The sequence below is a fragment of the Odocoileus virginianus genome, chromosome 6 (assembly GCF_023699985.2).
Source record: "Odocoileus virginianus isolate 20LAN1187 ecotype Illinois chromosome 6, Ovbor_1.2, whole genome shotgun sequence".
Lineage (NCBI taxonomy): Eukaryota > Metazoa > Chordata > Mammalia > Artiodactyla > Cervidae > Odocoileus > Odocoileus virginianus.
In genome coordinates this window covers 7,908,343-7,922,905 of record NC_069679.1, presented here as the reverse complement: position 1 = coordinate 7,922,905, position 14,563 = coordinate 7,908,343, and the positions used below count along the sequence as shown (strand labels likewise).

Below are 14,563 nucleotides of genomic sequence, written 5' to 3'. Positions count from 1 at the left end.
GATAAAGAGGCCATATAGCTTGTGCTGGGTTTATCTCCTTGTTTTGGACTTTGTATTTCCCTGTTTTAGGCTCAATATGTACTTCTTTGTCCTGTTTAAGCATGTGCCTCAATGGACCTTAGGCATACCTTCAATTTTTAGCATTTCTGACTCCAAGGGAGTGAGGTGGAGTGGGGGCTACTTTTGCTGCAACATAGATGGGTATGTGCAGGCTAACTGCCCTCCACAGACTGCCAGGAGGGACCTGCGGCTGGCCATGGGGAACTGACACCCACTATTGAAGCTGATCTTGCTGTCTCTCATTTTATTATGTGACTGAAGAATTGTTCAGTCCAGTGCTTGCCTGGATTGTGTTTTTCTTGGCAACTCCAGTACCAAGATGCAATGGGCAGAAGTACTGGTCTTCTCCTAATGACAGACAACAGATGCCACCTGACCATAAGAACTACTCACAAACAAAACCACAGGACCAGATGGCTTCACCAGTGGATTACACCAAATGTTTTAAGAAAAATTAACATCAATCTTTCTAGAAAACTCTTCCAAAAAATGGAAGAGGACAGAACACTGTACACTCATTTTTTGAGGACAGAAATATCTGGGTATCAAACTCACACAGTGACATTACAAGAAAAACTACAAATCAATATCACTTAAAAATATGAATATAAAAATCCTCAGCAAAATACTAGTAAACTAATCCAGCAACATATAAAATGGACTATGCAAGATTGGTTCAATATGCAAAAATCTATTAATACACTACAACTATAGAATAAAGGACAAAAAAACACATGATCACTTAAAAGCACTTGGCAAAATCTAATGCCGATTTATGATTAAAAATATCCAACAAACTTGGAAGAGAAGGGGACTTCCACAACTTGATAAATAACACCTACCAAAATCCCACAGCTAAATCATACTTGATGATGAAAGACTGAAAGCCTCCCCTCTATGGAGCATCAGTGCCCATCATGGATGAAAGAATAAACAAAATATGGTACATCCACACAACAGACTATTATGCAGTTGCAAAAAAGGAATGAAGTACTGATAAATGCTAAAACATGGGTGAAACTTGAGAACATTATGCTAAGTGAAAGCAGCCAGACACAAAGGCCACATACTGTATGATTTCACTTATCTGAAATGTCCAAGATAGGGAAATTCATAGAGATAGAAAGTAGATTAATGGTTGCTAGGGACTAGAGGGAAGAGAATATAGGAAGTGACTACTAATGGGTAGGGAGTTTATTTCTGGGGTGATAAAAACGTTTTGGAATTAGTGGTAATGGTTATACAATCCTGTGAATATACTAAAGACCACTGAACTGCACAAATGCATATCCTTCATTTAGAAGGATGAATTTTATGGTATTTAAACATACCATCTTAATAAATAAATTTTTTAATGTTAACACAAATTGAAGATTCAAAAAAGGATGACAAAAAGCCATAAAATAATGACATGTACTGGCTCTATGAAGGGCTCCCCAGGTGGTTCAGTGGTAAAGAACCCACATGCCAATGCAAGGAGATGCAGGAGATGCAGGTTTGATCCCCGGGTCAGGAAGAGCCCTTGAAAGAGGAAATGGCAATCTGCTCCAGTATTCTTGCCTGGAAAATTCCATGGACAGAGGAGCCTGGCAGGCTACATATAGTTCATGGGGTTGCAATGGTCAGAATCAACAGAGTAACTGAGCATGCACACACTCACTGGCTCTGTGAATTCCCTTTTTCTAGTTGGTCTCCTTAAAGAGTAACTGTCATACTAATATGTTTGTAAGACTTTTAATTCTTGACATCTACTGTAACAAATTTAGAACACATTCTTATAATATCAAGGTATCAAAGTGGGCTCATTAAAAAGTCTTATATGGAATGAACTAATTGTATTATTAATATACTGAAAATGCCCCAAATGAACTATATATATACACACTTGGTTGCACCCCTTGGCCTGAGGGATTTGAGTTCCCCGACCAGGGACTGAACCCAGGTCACAGCAGTGAAAGCTCTGAGTCCTAACCACCAGGCAACTCCAAGTGTTGAGTTTTAATGAGCTGGACATTAAAAAATTGAATATGTGAAACGTAAAGACTGCTCTGATTTCAAATGGGTAAACAATAACAATGGTGACATCATTTCACTGACAGGGAACCAAGAAATCTGCATTTTTGCCATAATATTCAGATCAAAAAGATTTACCAAAGTAGAAATGAATAAAAAATAAAAGAAGGAAGGAAAGGGCTAGAGTCCAAAGAAAACTAAACACATCCTGGCTAAACAGCTGTGCTAGAAAACGATTTCTTATCTTGCAATTAAGAACCGATTTCTTTCTAAAAGACATAGGACATTGGGTTAATAGATTTCTCTAAAAGAAAATCTGTTTTGGCTATTGAAACATTAAAAGAACAGAACATCTGTTTCACGAGTGAAGACAGATTGTATAGAAGAATCAAATATCAAACCACCGATTAGACTAGCATTTAATCTGTTCTATTTAAATTTTCAATAAAAGTAAATGAAACTACATTCTTGAAATTATAGCTCAACTATAAATATTTAACACTAGGAACCCTTAACATTAAGATGTTTTAGAGCATAAAGGAGGTACTTATTAGTATATTTTATTTTTAATTCTACTTGATACCTGTATCAACATCAGGTTTTAAAGTATTCTACTCTCAAAATCACTTTTAAAGTATTATAAAAGGGAAAACTCACCATCCATAAATTCAGTACATATTGAAATCCTGTTCTCCACGAAAAATGCACCATAAAACCCTATGATATATGATGAATCACACTGTAACAAAAATAAGACAAAAGCAGTTAAGAGCCTGCAAGCCAATACCATAGGCATACTTTATAAGGGAAAAAAAAAAACAAGAAAAAAATTACCTTATAAAGAATTTCCAATTCAGACATAATTTGCTTCTGAAGTTCCAGTGTAATATCTAGTAGTATGACCTGAACATATAAAGGAATCAATATTCACACATTTATTCACCTTTAAATTAAATCTAGTCATATTCACTATGAAATATAAAAACTAAAAAATATGGTGTTTCCTCTATTCATTCCACCTTTCTCCTCTCCACCACCATAACCTCTGGTAATACAAACTGTGTCCACATCTGTCTAACACTTTGTATTGGGGGAGGTGGTACAGAAGTGATTGATGGGATCAAGGAAAAAGCCAGGTCTCAAAGGTCAGTATTAATGGCTTCAAAAGTCAGTTACGTTATAACACCCTTAATTTACACACCCTATTTTGGCCACATTGGTTATTTTGAGACAAGGAAGACCGAAGTGACCCTGAAACCATTAAAAATTAATTGTCTTGTAATTCAGACACTGGGTAAAGCAGAAGAGAATGATAAGTAAAAATAACATTTAAAGTAGATTTTTAGTTATGAGAGAAATAAGGAGTTTTTAAAAATATATCAGGTTTTTATACTCTTCCAGTTGGGTAATCTTTCTTTGCCACAACTGTTATTAAATTGAGCTTGAAGGAACCTCAGAAATTATTTCACCTAATTCCTTTCTTTCTAAAGAGGAAGAAACCAAAGCTCTGATAAGTCATGAGGCCCGGCAACATCAGGGCCTCTCCCTGATTCCAAGGACCACACACTTCCCAGTACGTTCCAAGGCTTTATGGTCACCCTTAAAATATCAACCACTGAGTCAAATTCATAACACAGAAATGTACAATAATTTATAAACGTACCTAAAACAAATTCTAGTTTATTCTGAACACTTACTTTAAGAAAGAAGCCCATCAACCATTCAAATTTTACTTAGCATTTACTGTGAAGTCAATTCAAAGGGAATTGTTTTTTACTTAAAAAGAACAGTGACGATAATAAAATAACTAGAGAATAGTTTTAAAGATTTGCGGCAGAGTTTTTGATTCCAGACATTTCTAGATAAAAACTTATTCAGGATTACCAAGGACAGTAATTATACACCAGCCAACACTGATCTACATTTTGTATTACAATTGCAGAATATATATAAACACACACACACACATATATATAATCATACTGGAGGAAAAAACATAAATTTTCAATTGTAAACTGATGACAGAGCAAGGAAAAAAAAGGATAATCTCTAAAAACACAAATTTTCTAGTACTGACATCCATTGGGGAGGGTAGAATGAGTACAAGAAGGCACAGCAGTTTCTATCAAGAGTTTGCTCTAGGGTTATTTATAAAAGCTCTCACTAAACTAGATTGTAAGTGTAAGGCAAAACTGCCAAGAAAACATTTAAACATTTCTCCCAATCAACAGTCATTTGTTACAATATTCACTTACATTTTTGCTCCTGTATAAAATTTAGCAACAAAATTAATCATCTAGTATTGTTTCAATTCTATACCATATAATATTAGAGCTAATGTTGACCGTCTATGTCAAGAACAGGGAATCTTCCAGCCTGAAAAATTCTGCTAAAAGGAATAAAGCATCATTTACCTTAAAGCAATGGTGCTCAACCCTGGCCTCACATTATAATTACCTTTATATCAAGGTATTTATATACAATAAGGACACTTTAAACAAAGCCTGATGATGCACAGGCTTTACCCAGAATAAGGGAATTAGAATCTCTGGGGTTGGGCCCATATCTTTGCATTTTTAAAAACTTGCCAGCTGATTTGTAGCCCACAGTAAGGTTGAGAACTCCTTATTTAAAGTTTCAAAAAAATGCTGTTTATTCAGTGTGCAGTATCACTACTAAAGATATACTGCATCTCCAGGCCCCCAATCAAGAAACAACATGATTCCACACGGCTAACCAAAATCTTGGAATTAACCTAAAACTACCAGCCAAGAGCATATTCTTTTCACAGATAATCTTAATTGGGCTTCCATAGTCTGGAATAAAGTTGACATTCTAGCATGATATTCAAGCAATTTTTCCACAATCTACCTCCAATTTGTTATTCCAGTTCCTTCTCCCACTACTCCTTACCACAAATCCAATCTACATGTAAAACCAGATGACTGCTACAGTTCCACATGTCCTGTGCTTTCCCTTACCTTCAGTCTTTAGTCCAGGTGTTCCCTCCACTTGAGGTGTGCTTTCTCACTCCATTCCATAGTCACTGGCCGTAATACCTTTTCTATGCTTTAAGCATAGCTTGAATGCCACCACCATCTCCATCAGGCCAGCCCTAACGCCTTCCATCAGACCCTCTATCTTTCTTCCATCACATGCTGCCTTTTGCATTAATGCCTTGGCTCCTAAAAACTGAAGCCTAGAGAGTACACTGGGTGTAAGCCTGTGAAGGGCAACAACTAAGCCTTGTGCATTTTTCTCGGGTTCCCTCCCTCCAAACCCAGAACCCAGCACACGGTCTTAAACAAGCTGTGCCCACTGAGTGATGTGGTACTTAATTTTATCACACCTTACAACCGCAATTCTCTAAATAAGAAGCTACTTCTAGACAGGAAGGAAATGAATTGTTTGATTTCTATAAATGAACTTAAAATCAAAGACATAAATACCAAAATAAATAAAATTGCCACACTGGCCTAAACTGTAGCAAGTAATAATATATTTGTGGGACCAATCTATTGCACTCTAAAAAGGTCTTGATCATTCTTGAAATTCGCTTTAGTCCAGAAGAGTGGTGATTCCATATTGGTAAAAAAGTGAATAAAGTAATTTCTGGGAACTTGAGAGGGAAAGTAAAATCTACCGTAAAATGGGAAAACTGGGGAAAAAAGCATGACAAATACTAAATTTTTTTTGGAAGAACAAGGAAAGTATGAACTTCCTGAGTCCTCATGATTATTTCCTCTTCTCTTTAGTAAGAGCTCAATTTTTCAAACTGGAGAGAATTTGAACATGAAGCACTTCCTGGAGAAAGGGTTAAGTGAGAAACTGAAATACCTGAGTGCGTTTCCGCTGCTCTCCACTACACCTCCAGGACAAATAAGGATGAGTTGTCAAGTTAAATACAAGCAGTCAAGTGACTGAATTATAATTTACTCTGTGCTCAATTTAAATTAGTGTGAGGCTATTAAAATATACAGTATAAATACGGCAATTCATCACAAGCTGTCATGGATGACTTCATTTATTTGCTGGAGTGGCACACGCTCCACTAAAGGGAAGGAGAGCAAAATCACAGGTCAAATTAACTCGCTATTCTGTTTTAATTCGCTTATTTAATCTGTGGCGACATAATTGTCTTTTACAGTATGTACAACTCAGAAAGGAAATTTGGGAGGATTACAGTCAGTATACAAATGATTAATCAAATGGTCCATTTAAATGCTACTTTAAAAGCCGCAGAAACCCAAAGCAGTCAAAGAATGATAATCAGCATGTGCTACATACAAGGCTAAATTTCCTGTACGGTGGGTTTTTCCCAATTAGAAAATATATAGTACAAGGGAGACTTTTAAGCTCTACTCTTTCAAAGATTTTACAGACTACATTAACAGTATTAAAAGGTTCTATTTGCAAAATGGCTAAGAGTATTTTTATTTGTTTTCTGCTCTACTTGTTTGCAATCATCTTGCTTAACTACATTTCTCCCACCACTGTCAACCCCCAAAAGCTAGTTAGAAACATGTATTTAGATACAGTCATCAAATAGTTATCTTTAAAATAGCACTAGGAACATTTTCAAAGTACTCTCTTTGAGGCAATTTTTTTTTCCCTAAATTCAGTGATATAAATGAAAAATTCAGGGTACTTGTATTCTTCACAAAGTTCAACTTGCTTTTTATAATATCTGAAGTGGTATTTTCCACCTTTGAAGTCTGAAGTGGTAAATACTAATATGCTTAGACACTGCAATAACTTTTGGGCAAAAAAGTCTAAAAAATAAGAACATTTACAAGCACAAAAATTAGAAATATTTTGAGTAGGAAGAGGAAAGTAACAGATTTTCAAGGACTCTCATCTAATTGATCCCACACGACATTAAAAGTATGGGTGAAAATGATCATTTGACTTGGGAAATTAAATTTCCCTCATCGTTCTATGCAGGCATCAGAGCCCTGCAGGTGATTCCGTTTAGACAAGGACTGTGATTTGCTGCTCTTCGCAATCCCTCTATGACACTAGACAGCCTGGTTTCACAGCTGAGGTCACTAAGAGGTTCAAGTGACATGCTTGAAGTCACACAAAAGTCAGGAGGGGTTCAGGAAAAGATCAAATGTGCTTCTAACTCTTAACCTTTCATTTCTGCCCTTAATATAAAAAATGCTAAGAAATACTCTGGGTGAGAGCAAAGAACACAATGAATACAAAGAACACTACGGGATATTTTGCTTGTGAATCAAGCTTGCTTTCAGGATATTACTTTAAAACATGAATGAATGAACTGAAGAACAAATGAAAGACTAAAGTTTATGTATTCAGTTAGTTGTTCAATAAATTACGTGTTGAACACCAAGTCATGACATGTAGTGCTCTATATTACACTCTATATGCAAGGTTCTACATAAATCAATGACTAAGACAAGAAAATAACAAGACCTGTTCCCCACTTTCAAAGAGATTTCAGTGTACTAGGGGAAATGTACATGTATACTATTAGAACACTAGAAGTCACCATGTGATGACACCCATAAGTGACACATTCAGAGAATACTAGATAGGTCCGAAGGAGAAGGTGGTAAGTGATAGATCTACCAGATGTAGCAGGATCTATTCAAGTCAGCTCAAGGAGGATCAAGCTTCGGAGCTGACCCGTGACGGGTGTTGAGGATTTGGATAGGTTGGAAAACTGGTGAAGGCATTCTAATTAGAAAGAAATACATGAATAAAAGTGTTGAAGTAAGAAAGTACTTGGGTTCTGATAAGGCAATGAGTTCAACTTAAAAGCAGCACAGAATTCAGACACATAAGATAATGCTTTAGAAGTAGGCTGAAGACGTATTGTGCAAGATCTTGAGTTCCATCCTATAGAGCTTTTAGTTTACTTGGAAGTAACGCAGAGCCTTTGAAGACTTTTGAGAAGGGAAGAAATGTGACCAGAGCTATGCTTTAAGGAGCCAAATCCCAAAGTACTGAACAGAAATACAGAACAGAGGTGAACAGCATGGACTTGATTGAGGCAAGACTTCCCTGGGTACAAAGCTTGTTCCCATTACTTATTAGGTGTGGGACTAAACTATTTAAATATTCTGTGCCTCAGCTTCTGCATCTGTAAAATGAGGATCCATAATAGTAGTAAATGCAGAAGGTCATGGTGAGATTTAAACATGGAAAATGTACATAGAGTGCTCAGCAGAGTTTTTTGTTGTTTAGTTCCTAAGTCTTGTCTGACTCTTTTGTGACTCCATGGACTGTAGTCGACCAGGCTCCTCTGTCCACGGGATTCTCCAGACAAGCACGCTAGAGTGGGTGGCCATTTCCTTCCCCGGGGGTCTTCCTGACCCAGGGATTGAACCTGGGTCTCCTGCATTGGCAAGTGGATTCTTTATCAGTGAGACACCAGAGTAGACACCTGCTTGTGTGTGAGTGTGTGTTCAGATGCTTATTTGTGTCCGACTCTTTGCAAGTCCGTGGACTATAGCCTGCCAGGTTCCTCTGTCCATGGAATTCTGAACACTGGAGCAGGTTTCCATTTCATACTCCAGGGGATCTTACCTACCCAATGCATCTCCTGCATCAACAGGCGGATTATTGACCACTATACCACCTGGGAAGCCCAGACACCTGCTTAGCATAATACAAATTATCTACTGGACTTCTGTAGCTTCTGTTTTTGAGAGAACAATTTAAAAGCTGGTCAAGAAACATGTCTGCCAAGACGCAAAAATAAGTGCATGGATTAGCACAGTGATAAGAACAGAAAAGATACTAAAAAATAAATAAATAACAACAAAACAGAAAAAATCAACAAGCTTCCAGAAATTAGACCTCAACTAAAATATGACAGTGATCTCTGAGAGATGGAAAACCAATGAGATGAGTCCTATGACAGCTTAGTGACTAGACAAGAGTTTTTAGGACCCAGGCAGGGAGTGGAGTCTAGGGGAACTCAACCACCTCCCCAAGCTGAGAGAGCTGGGAGTTCTGAGGAGGCCAAGGCAGCTAGAATTCACTGGCAAAAGAGCAAAAGGAGACAGCTACAGAAAGCTGCAGAGGACACCTGGAGTCTTTAGCTGAATAATGATTAGCACATGGATGTCAGGAAACTATGTGAGGCAAGGACCTCAAGAAAGAACCAGAAGAAATAATCTCCAGACCTCACACCAGGCAGAGTTTGTGTTCCCACAAGGCAGGATGAAAAACCTATATTTGCCAAGGCACTGGGATAGAGTATTCAGAAGACTACTGCTTCAGTTGACTGGGGAAAGTTAGCTCTAGAATAACCACTGGAAAATTCTGAAAGAGATGGGAATACCAGACCACCTAACCTGTCTCTTGAGAAACCTGTATGTAGGTCAGGAAGCAACATTTAGAACTGGACATGAAACAACAGACTGGTTCCAAATCAGGAAAGGAGTACACCAAGGCTATATACTGTCACCCTGCTTATTTAACTTCTATGCAGAGTACATCATGAGAAACGCTGGGCTGGATGAAGCACAAGCTGGAATCAAGATTGCTGGGAAAAATACCAATAACCTCAGATACGCAGATGACACCAACCTTATGGCAGAAAATGAAGAACGAAAGGGCCACTTGAGGAAAGTGGAAGAGGACAGTGAAAAAGTTGGCTTAAAGCTCAACATTCAGAAAACTAAGATCATGGCATCTGGTCCCATCACCTCATGGGAAACAGATGAGGAAACAGTGTCAGACTTTATTTTTTTGGGCTCCAAAATCACTGCAGATGGTGATTGCAGCCATGAAATTAAAAGATGCTTACTCCTTGGAAGGAAAGTTATGACCAACCTAGATAGCATATTAAAAAGCAGAGACATTACTTTGCCAACAAGGTCCATCTGGTCAAGGCCCAGTGGTCATGTATGGATGTGAGAGTTGGACTATAAAGAAAGCTGAGCACCAAAGAATTGATACTTTTGAACTGTGGTGTTGGAGAAGACTCTTCAGAGTCCCTTGGACTGCAAGGAGATCCAATCAGTCCATCCTAAAGGAGATCAGTCTTGAGTGTTCATTGGAAGGACTGATGTTGAAGCTCAAACTCCAATACTCTGGCGAAGAGCTGACTCATTTGAAAAGACCCTGATGCTGGGAAAGATTGAAGACGGGAGAAGGGGACGACAGAGGATGAGATGGCTGGACGGCATCACTGACTCAATTAAAAAGCAAAGATAATCCGACTGGATTAAAATATAAGAGCCAGCTATATGCTGCCTACAAGAAATCCATCCCAAATATAAAGATACAACAGGTTAAAAGTAAAAGACTATATCGTGTGAACACTAGTCAAAATCAAAGTTGATGTAGCTATATTAGTATCAGACAATATACATTTCAGAGTAAAGAATACTACCATGGATAAAGAAGATCACTCTGTAATGATAAAGGGGCCATAAAATCCTAAATAGCCTAACAGATCTACAAAAAATATGAAGTAAAAAAAAATGATAGAACTGCAAGGAAAAAATAGACAAGTATACAATTATTGTTATAGATTTCAACACCCTGTTTTCTTATTGATAGGACAAATAGATAAGAAGTCAGTAAAGACACAGAAATTTGGAAAAGCATTATCAGACAACTTAACCTAATTGATATTTATCCCACATCCTGTACATCAGACTACACATTCTTTTCATGTGCACAGGGAACCCTCATGAAGAAAATTCACATGCTGGGCCAAAAAATAAATATCAATAAACTTAAAATAATTCCAATTATATGAAGTATGTTACCTGACCATATGGATTTAAGTTAGAAATTAGTAACAGAAAGATATCTGGAAAATCCCCAAATATTTGGAAACTAAATAACACTCCTAAATTTAATGAAAAAACTCAGCCTGTTTTAAAGCAAATAATGACACATTTTTTTTTTCTCTTAGATTATGATTAGTCCTTTAGGATTGCCTGGAGATCAAACCAGTCAGTCCTAAAGGAAATCAACCCTGAATATTCATTGGAAGGACTGACGCTAAAGCTGAAGCTCCAATACTTTGGCCATCTGATGTGAAGAGTCAACCCCCTGGAAAAGACTCTGATGTTAGGAAAGATTGAAGGCAGGAGGAGAAGTGGGTGACAGAGGATGAGATGGTTGGATGGCATCACTGACTCAATGGACATGAGTTTGAGCAAACTCTGGGAGATGGTGAAGGACAGGGAAGCCTGGCATGCTGCCATCCATGGGGCTGCAGAGTCAGATATGACTGAGTGACTGAACAACAACTAATATACAGACATAATGCTTTTTGCCTTCACTGCCAAGAAGCTCAGGGCTAAACAAAAGTTTAAACACAATAATTATACCTACTCAAATCATTCATTCATTCAACTTGAGCTTCTAACATTTAATTTCATAAAATCAAGGGATACAAAGTGAATATGATACAGTCCCTGTCCTGTAGCTCAGTTTTACGGTTAGGTGTAGTGAACAGCATATTTGTAAAGCCCTACTGTTTTTCTTTATTGAAGGTCTCTATTTTAACAGCCTTTTAAAAATGTGTCTTTTCTTTTAAATTGCTTTTAATCCTTTCCAGAGACAACTGTTGGCCCCTTGCCACATGCAACTAAATAATTATGCAGAAGAATTTTAGTATCAGCCTAGGTTAAACATAATTGAAAATGTATGAAATTATGAAAAATTATAATACAGTTGCAAGGCCAAATAGTGATGTTTTGGGGGTGATTTATAGCAGTGCTCCGCTCTCCTGGAATAAACAAACTGAAGTTGATTATCTTTAAAACATCATTGGCAACAGTCTAGAAGTTTTGACATCAAAGGAATAAACAAATAAATAGACAAAAAGGAAAACAGTGCTGAGTTGGTGGAGGTGCTCTTTGAGTGAAGATGGAGCCAGAAGGCACAGAAAGGACAACTAATGCTAAGCTGGAACCACAGAGCTGTACTCAAGTGAACTATGGAGGCTGAGGTGGAGCCTGAGCTCTGGAGTACTTACCCTGGGAACTGGCAGGACTCAAGGTTCCTCCTTTTTAAAAGGTGGGGCCACGACAGATGACCTCTAAGGTCTCTTTCAGTTCTACAATTCTGTGAACCTAGTTTGGCTGGAATATCAAAGTAAACGTCCCAAGAAGGAGCTCTGTTGGAGCGACCCACCAAAAGCTATTTAAATTATTAAAACTAAGCTTGATAATACACGTAACACATCCTCAGTGCTGTATTAAGTGTGGCATGGAAGAACAATTCTGGATTGCACAGCAATCAGGAGTCCGTTTTGATCTGACTTTACTAAAAGATACAACATACTGCAGTTTAAGCACTCTTATTCTTAGTTTCCTAGGTTAGATAAAAGATGCAGAAATATATCTATATGCTCACTGTGGACAGCTAAGAAGGCATCTTGGAGGAGATGGACCTTGAAAGGATCGATAAAAGTCAAAAGGATGGGCAGTGCTAATAACATGTATCCAGGCTGCATGGTGTAGGAGAAGACATGTGCTTTAAATTGATGCATTTTGTTTTAAATCTTGGTCTTGGCTCTTCCATCTGGGTGACCTTGGACAGTTCAGCTTTCTCAGTGTCCTCAAATCTAAAATAACAGGCTTACTTTATAGATTTAAAAATTAAAGATAAGAGCTACATAGAATCAAGCATTATACCGGGCATATAGTAGTCATTCAAAAAATAAAAAGCTCTCATTACTAAGAGACTGAGGATAACGGGCATTCCAGAGAGCAACAGGCACTTAAAGCAGAGGATGCAGCTGGAAGGTGTGTAGGAGTCTGTCTGTAGAGTGCCTAACTAATCAGGGGAGTGAGGGATGAAGCTGGCCTCACCAGTCTGTTAGCTAAAAGCCCAGTTTGCAAGTGGAGTTCTATGGACTTGAATTTGAGGTAGTAGAGGGTTCAGTCAGAGGTGCAATTCAGAGACTCCATAGGGAAATCTGAGATAAAATGATGGGAAAATCAGGCACCAACAGCCAAGGCCAGAAATTAAACACAAAGTAGCATGGGCATAACTGGGATCTTGGAGTACGGCAGGGATGGAGTGTGGATTATGAACACAAGGGCAACAAGCGAGGAGCATCTAAGGTAACGGCCTAGAACGTCCCTGAGTTACGGGCGGCTCGACTCTGTTCGATGGTGTGGTGGTAGGGCCTCTCAGAATGCCGTAAAGAAGGGAGGCAGACATCACAGGCTTTATGTTGTACACTGCTGGGGCTGAGGGAAGAGGCATGCCAAGATAGCGATGCATCAGGTCTGGGGTTCAACTTCTCAACTCCAGTGGCCGGGTGAAAGGTACAGTGAAGAAGCTCCTATAGAAGTCTAAGTACGACATACGTGAGCCTGATACAAGGCAAAGGCAAAGAGGATGAGAACAGAAAGAAAGTGACACACGGACCCATTTCAGGGGAAATTTCTGACAGGACATGGTGACTTACGGGATGTGGCAGATGAAAGAAAGAAAGAAGTGAACATCTACGAAGTTTTTGAACTGTAAGATGAGGAAGACAGTGGTGCAGTGAGCAGAGAACATGGAAAGAACTATAGGCGATGAGGAGTCGAATCACAGTGCGAGGATCCTGAAGGTCACAACAGGGCCAGAGCTTCCACCAGCCACCACCCAAACCTTAAACCACTTCATTTCCTTTTTGACAATACCTATGATTCAAGCTAACAGGGGTCATGGTGGGAGAGAAAGCAGTAAGCATCAAAAAATTCATGAAATTCATAAAACTTATTTAGCACTTACCTTTACAGCTAGTATTTTCCCACTTGGGACATGATATGCTCTATGGAAAGAAAAAGAAAATCACTTGGGATTACTAAACAACCTTCAAAATGGCTAAGGACATAATATAAATATGAATACATCCTCAGTAAGAGAAATATGATACTTTTAGAGAACACTAATAACAGTGGTAATTTACATTTCTATTGAGGTTCATGGTTTACACAGTGATTCATTATGTACTACCTTAAAATAACTCTGAGTTAATTCTGGTATTATTATCCACTTTTTAGAGCCCAGAACTCTGAAGCATAGAGCAGCTAAGCAGTTTATCAATGGCACAAGTTAATAAAAGGCAGAACTAGACATCAAACCCAAGTCCTCTGGCTCCAGATCCCTTACAACATACTGTCACGGTATGTGGCAGTGTGTTCTCTGCTAAGCACGGTACAGAGCCACATAAAATGGAAGGTTTCCCTTTTGTTTATCTCAATTATATACACAGATAAACTGCATCCCTACATTTCATTAAAACAATCTCAAAACACATGACTTAAGATATAAATTCATATAAGAAGTCACAGAGTTACAAGGATCAAGTATGACAGTTATCTTTTTCCTAAAGCTAGCAACTCTCAGTATTTTTCAGAAAACTACAGAACAAGGCTTCCCTGGTGGCTCAGTGGTAAAGAATCTACCTGCCAATGCAGGAGACATGGATTCGATCCCTGATCTAAGAAGATCTCACATGCCATGAAGCAACTGAAACCTTGTGCCCCAACTACTG

General features: G+C 38.2%; 1 protein-coding gene across 5 annotated transcripts in view; it reads right to left on the bottom strand.

Annotated features, from left to right (window-relative positions):
- MAP2K5 (mitogen-activated protein kinase kinase 5) overlaps positions 1-14,563 on the bottom strand; it is a 263,311-nt gene that overhangs the window by 157,838 nt on the left and 90,910 nt on the right. For all 5 annotated transcript variants that reach the window (XM_070468702.1, XM_070468703.1, XM_070468704.1 and 2 more), the window contains exons 9-11: positions 13,798-13,837; positions 2,908-2,976; positions 2,731-2,812 (exon numbers count right to left, since the gene is read on the bottom strand). In XM_070468702.1, the coding sequence (XP_070324803.1) occupies positions 2,731-2,812; positions 2,908-2,976; positions 13,798-13,837 (191 nt within the window). The remainder of the gene's footprint in view (positions 1-2,730; positions 2,813-2,907; positions 2,977-13,797; positions 13,838-14,563) is intronic.